At 38.4% G+C, this 6,382-nt stretch overlaps 1 protein-coding gene across 5 annotated transcripts in view; it reads right to left on the bottom strand.

Annotated features, from left to right (window-relative positions):
• dnah5 (dynein, axonemal, heavy chain 5) overlaps positions 1 to 6,382 on the bottom strand; it is a 112,542-nt gene that overhangs the window by 50,079 nt on the left and 56,081 nt on the right. For all 5 annotated transcript variants that reach the window (XM_037075714.1, XM_037075712.1, XM_037075713.1 and 2 more), the window contains 6 exons: positions 5,749 to 5,872; positions 5,448 to 5,555; positions 4,769 to 4,883; positions 4,446 to 4,622; positions 2,108 to 2,311; positions 1,141 to 1,320 (listed from right to left, as the gene is read on the bottom strand). In XM_037075714.1, the coding sequence (XP_036931609.1) occupies positions 1,141 to 1,320; positions 2,108 to 2,311; positions 4,446 to 4,622; positions 4,769 to 4,883; positions 5,448 to 5,555; positions 5,749 to 5,872 (908 nt within the window). The remainder of the gene's footprint in view (positions 1 to 1,140; positions 1,321 to 2,107; positions 2,312 to 4,445; positions 4,623 to 4,768; positions 4,884 to 5,447; positions 5,556 to 5,748; positions 5,873 to 6,382) is intronic.

Here is a 6,382-nt window from a genome sequence, read left to right as displayed (position 1 = left end):
GCGGACAGACAAAGTTTGAAAAAGAAAAAAGGATTAGGGACATAAAAACATTGGCTATATAAGCAGGTTTGTTTATGAATTAAGCCTTCCTCTGGAAAAACAAATAAATACAAACAAATAGAGTGACAAATTTAATATGTGAATCTTGAATGTGAAAAGGATGAGCCAGTCACTTAGATGTAAAGCAATTCATATCAGTACATCTCGTTTCACTTTGTTGTAGAAGGGTAGACCAGTTTCCAATGTTCAAAGCATTAATTAATTTCTTCTTCTTCTTCTTTTTTCTTTACAATTTGTGACTTTGCAGATTTCACCTTTTGCTTTTTGCTTATCCAAGAACCAAATAATCCATTCCAATGAACAAACATCAACTAAAACATTAGACAAATAGTAGAGTTTTTACTCACACACGCTTCAAGCAAACTCTTATTTCACCCAACAGGAGGTAATCTGAATTGCCTGAAAAAAATATGTATGCTCTGGTATGATCTGTATCCCACACAAAACTACTCTACTTTTTGACTGAGGCGGCTACAAGTTTCGTGAACAGGTTGGCTGCTTGTGGAGTTTTAGAGTTTGAACTACTGTAAAATTACATTAAATTCAAATAGGCCCATGGAGCTGTTATCACCATGCACCTGTTTTTACCATTTCTGTTTTTGCATGCACATGATAACTGGGTAAAAGCCTACCCTGTCCATCTGAGTTTTTTGGGCCACTTCTACTGCCTACACCATCAGCAAATGGTTACTACTAAAAAGTGGGAATATGAGTAAATCCTTTTCATATCAGAGACAGTTTAGGCTATTTCAGTAGCCTGGAGCCACTCTGCAGGAGAATAACTTCTCACCATACTCTTCACCATAAGTGCATTGCCCGCGCTATGTGTATGTGTGTGTGTGTGTGTGTGTGTGTGTGTGTGTGTGTGTGTGTGTGTGTGTGTGTGTGTGTGTGTGTGTGTGTGTCAGGGTGATATTTAAGAGGCAGATTTGTGTTATTTTCTGAACTTCAAATGACTACACTTAGCATTTCTTTTTATTCTATTCTCAGAATCGAATACTCTCAACAAACAATACAGTTTCTAGTCTGGTGCTCTAAAGAACCATTGTGCAACAGTAGATCTACCACACTATATATTACCTTCAAGGGTAAAACCTCCTTGTTGATGGAGAAGAAGGATGCCATAGCTTTTGTCCAGGATGCAAGGCCAGCCACATTGCCACATACTCTCTTGGCTGTTTCAATGTTGTAGTCAGGCATGTCAAAATAAGGCTGCAGCAGCTCCACCATTTCCTCATTAATAGTGTCTTTGGGGAATTGCTGCAAAGGAAGGGAGAGAGAAGAAAAAAAATGAAGGGGGTGGGGGGGAGGAGGAGGAAGAAAAGTGAGACTTCTGTATGTCAGTAGGCAAAGAATATAAACATTTACCACTCATTTAACGAACAAAAAAAACACCCTGCATCTGTGACTTAAAAGCAAAGAATGTGGCACTGAATAAAATTAGGAAAAATAAAATCTTACTGATCAGAAATAAGGCATTTCATTTATTGACCCAAACCTGTATTTCAGAGGAGAATACACTTGTCACCGTAAAAACACAGTCTTTAGTCTCATTGTTGTTGATTTTATTTTTTTTTCTAGTGATTGTACTGTATTTTTTAAAAACTTTTATTATAGTTATGTCTTTTGACACATGTGATGGTTGCCTGTAAGACTGAGACTCCCCGTTGGCGCTCGTCCTTCCAAGTCAGTGGCCATACCAACAGCTCTTAATTGAATTAATCAAAATTTGAGTATGGTATGTGAGATAATAAAAAGTATGAAATTTACTGATTGGTCTAGGTTCAGGCAGTAACTCTGCTGCATAATGACACACACACTTAAACGGCACTTACAGCATTTTAGAAGATAATAATCAAGTGTTTTGTGGCTGGTGGATTTTATCAAAATGACTGCAACTGCAATGATTTTTACCCACTTGAATGGTGAATATGGTAAATAATGCGGGGGGCCATCTCCTGATATATTGCCAAAATAATATCATTTAGGGCATACTGTATGCGAGCAAGACCTCTGCAGCAATTACACCTGTCAACAATGTGCGTACCTGCAAGCTGCCCAAGAAGTTTCCAGCTGTCATGAGTTTTAGAGACTCCTGCCAAGATGGTGTGTTGCAGTTCTTCTCTGGGTCGATCTTCACCGTGTTGACCCGCCTCTGGAAGAGCAGCAGCACACAATCCATGATCCGCATGATGAGGTGGGGCGGGCGTCCGAGTGTTCGTACAGTGGCAATGTCTGATGGCTTGATTGTCTGATAAAGGGTAAAGAGAAAAGAAATATAAGGGAGAGGAATTTAGAAGTAACTGAATGTTTAATGATGTTGTATAGCTTGAATGAACTGATAACAATGGCATCATGATTTATCATTGGTCATGTTTTAAGTGTATTTTACAGCAGTGTAACACAAGTGACATAATTACAGTTGGCTGTTTTCTAAACATTTATTTTTGGTTTCATGCTAAACCACATTCTAGATAATGAATTATGGCTATTCATGAGATGATATATAAGATCAATTGTGTATATTGCTGCAGTTTAAAGAAGAGGACATGTGTGAGAAATTACAACCAGAGGCACTGAGAAGGAAATAAAGGATGAAGATTGTCAATATGAACTGATTAAAAATGAGGGACACAAGGAGAGTAAAGAAATGTCCCAGTGAGAGTTGTTTGGCTGCTTCACCAGCCCACTCGTCTCATCTCTTCTCCCTTTTGCACTTTTCCTCATTTCTGCCTACTCCTCCCTGTGCCATTTCCACTCCATTTTATCGGCCAAAGTGTAAATCTCCTACTGGAGTCAGCCTGCATACTGTCTGGTTTATCTTCTTCTTCCCATTTCATGAACTCTTGTCACTTCTCCACTAATTTTGTTCTTTTGACAGTCTCTCAGGTTTCCATCCAAATGTATGGCAAATTTTAACCAGAGTGAATCTGCAACAGAAAATGTGAATAAATGCTTGTTTTCATCCACTACTATTATGTGATTATTAAGAGTTGCTCCATGGAGATAGTGCTATTTTTGGCAAACTATTACACGAATGCAGAAGGGGGTAAAATTAAGAGTGTAGTTCTCATCTGAAACAGTAAGAAGTATAAAGAAGAAATAATATAAACAAAAAACAAATACAGCTGAGCTGAACTGCATTGATGTGAATTTTGTTAAGACCTAAATCAAATAACTATATTTGAAGCAATTAAAGCCCACTTTTCAAAGGGATCTTGCAGTGTAAATAATGACTCAAGGCTCGAGTGCACCGAACAAGTGTAATTGGCAGGAAGTCAATTATTTGAAAATGTACTCATAAACAAAACTGTTCACTGTCTGTGTCACCGTATCGAATCAATGTCAAGCTGAAGGTGGCCCTTAATGTTATATTGTGGTGTAGAGATCCACTGATAATCACAGTAAATGCCTCAATCTTTTGACCTCATACAGAAGAAGTGAAGAGGTCTTTTGAATGAGCGGCAAAATGTCCTTAGTTCTACAACGACAGTACTGGCATGTGCGCCACTGCTCTATTTAAAACCCTCTATCGTTCTTAAAAAATACATGATCAAAATGTATGATCATCAATCCAGATAGACTGCCCAAGGGTTCCTGTTTGAATATATATAGTTTTCATCTGCGGAAGCAAGATGAAAATTCTAATCCGAGACCTAGTAGGAGATCTGTATGCAACTATCTACCCAGGAGGACAGCTTTAATTACAACGCAGCTCCAGGCCCCAGAGCACCATGCTAACTTTAGACACAGCATGGTGGGAAGGCTGTAGGCAAAACCTGCTAGCAGCTACGCACAGCAAGTCACAGAGGGCTCTAAGTGGCACCCTGAAGCAACACAAAGTAAGGAATGAAGAAAAATACTGGTATGGGAGACATTAAGCTACACAGAGGAGTGCAATAAACTGCCCCACAGTATTCCGCCAATTCTTGGCCTTAGGCTAGCTTATGGGGAAAACTGGTGCTTACACAAGAGTATACATGGGAAGCAGAGGACCTCATGAGGAGCTGCATTGCATGACACAAAAGGCTTATTTGAAAGCGAATACTGTCCGTTGACGAGGAGCAGGAAAACAGAAATTATAAAAAGTCTATATTCATACTGTTCGTAGACATTCATAAATGCTACATACAGGTATTATTCTAAATGAATAGTCAAAATATAATCTTTTTATTGACATAACATAATTAATAACATAATTTTCTCAATGATTTGGCTCAAATTGCTGAATTAGTAAATTACATAATCACAGCATGTAATTAAAAACATACTAAAAAAAAGTCTTCTGACCCAGATGACAGTAAGATGAAGACACACATGTTAAACCACAGTAAAAAGAGCTATATCAGTCAAAATGAAAAGTGATAAATATTCAACATTCATACCTGCAGCGCAGCCTCTGCTTCCTGAAGAGCCGGCCGAGCAGCCTCTAGTTTTTCCTCAGCAAAGGCCTTGTCAGCAGAGATGCTGTCTACAATGGCCTGGGCTTTGTCCTTGACTTTTTGCACCTCCACCTTCACTCGCTCTGCTGCCTGTGCTTTGACTGTTACCTCCTTCAATACCTGGGTGTTTGCACAAAACGTAAACGTGACCATGAATCACTACTACCAACTTAGGTGTGCACACAGAGTTATGGAAAAATAGACCTATAAATGAATAGAAAAACACAGGTTATTCAAGTAAATATCAACAAACATACTTAACCTACCATATCAGCCTTATCATTGGCAACCTGCAGCTCCTTTTCTTTCACCTCTAGCTCTTTGCTGAGGGCTGCTACAGACTCTGATGCCTCCTTCAGCTTCTTAAGACCAGTGTTCATCCTAAACAGTAACAATTTTAAAAAACAATCAGCTGAGCTGCATGTAATTCCAGACCATACCTTGAACCTTGTTCTTGGGAGATACACTATCTAATCCTGTTTGTTGTAATTATCTACAAACTCTGAAGAGGAAGGACATGACATTATGACAGACTGTGTGGTCTACTGGGTACCAGGTGGTGAAGACACTTGCACATTGCTTTATAACAGCTAAAAACAGCTTTGGCCAAAGTTTCCTGTCAGTATTCTAAAAGTCATGATATACCTTCCACAGGTGCCCATAACATCTGCCATGTTGTTCTGAGATGGGTAATAGATGCAGTTATTTATGCTGCCCCTCTTTGTGTTGGTATTAAAATGAGGTGTGGTCAGGTGCACTGATATTGAACTGCTATTATTAGGCAGCAGGCCACCTTCTTCTCCACCAAGCCTTCTGACTATTAAAGAAGGCTCATTCTGAGGTAACAAAAAGAAAAACAGTTCTTGGTTTCAGGGTGATAATACACTAATAGAAACATAAGTATATCTGCCAAAAGATACACACTAGAATTTTAAATCTGTTTACCTGTTGAACAGAGTCTGGACTTCAGACCTCTTCTCCTTATAGATGGTCTTGTAGCCCTGAATGAAGGATAGGTAGGACTTGGGTGTGACGTGGGTGGACCGTCTGTATCTAGATTCAAATCAGATCACATTGGGTTCATTTCACATCCTGCTAATATGTAGAACAATCATTTGCGCAATGTTTTAATCTTCAACTGTAATGCTTGTTTTACATTTTGTGTATGACATTTATAAAAATGTTTATCATAGTTAGGTAATGAGGGTGGATTAGGAGAAGCAGTCAGTATGGTAAAATGCTGTACCTCTGGAAGTAGTCCACACACTTCTCTGCCACACCATCCTGAAATGAACCCATGCATTGAACGACTTCATTTTTAACCTGTGCTGAGCATTCAATGTCATAGACTGACAGGAAGTGCTCAGAAACTGAAGGACAGAAAGATGAATGAGGGGGAATGGGAGAGAGCAGGATTAAGGAGGAGAAAAATACAGAGAGTGGAGAGAGAAAAATGGTTACACAAAACAGATTGACAATTGTAAGCATAAATCTATTCAAGTCTTTTTTATTGCTCAATGCTCTAACATGCTTAAAGTAATTCTAATTGAATATTTTCCAAGAGGGAATGGCAGCGTGATTGCATGGGACATTATGGATTATTGGTTAATTGTATTATTACTACATCAATGTCATCTGTTCTTCAGACTGAGAAAAATGAGGAACAATTCATTTTCTTAAAGCAAACTGACATGCTAATGATAGATGTGATGCAAGAGATTAATTTTAAGGACAGTATAAACTGCGCAGATTTGATATAGCTGAAAGAATCAAGAATTATTTATACACATGACATTTATAAACAGCTTTATGAAACAACATCCATAAGATTAATAATATACATTAATAAACGGAAAAATGATTGAAAACGGTAGTGGGAC

The sequence above is a fragment of the Acanthopagrus latus genome, chromosome 17 (genome assembly GCF_904848185.1).
Source record: "Acanthopagrus latus isolate v.2019 chromosome 17, fAcaLat1.1, whole genome shotgun sequence".
Lineage (NCBI taxonomy): Eukaryota > Metazoa > Chordata > Actinopteri > Spariformes > Sparidae > Acanthopagrus > Acanthopagrus latus.
This window is presented reverse-complemented; position numbering and strand designations above follow the sequence as displayed.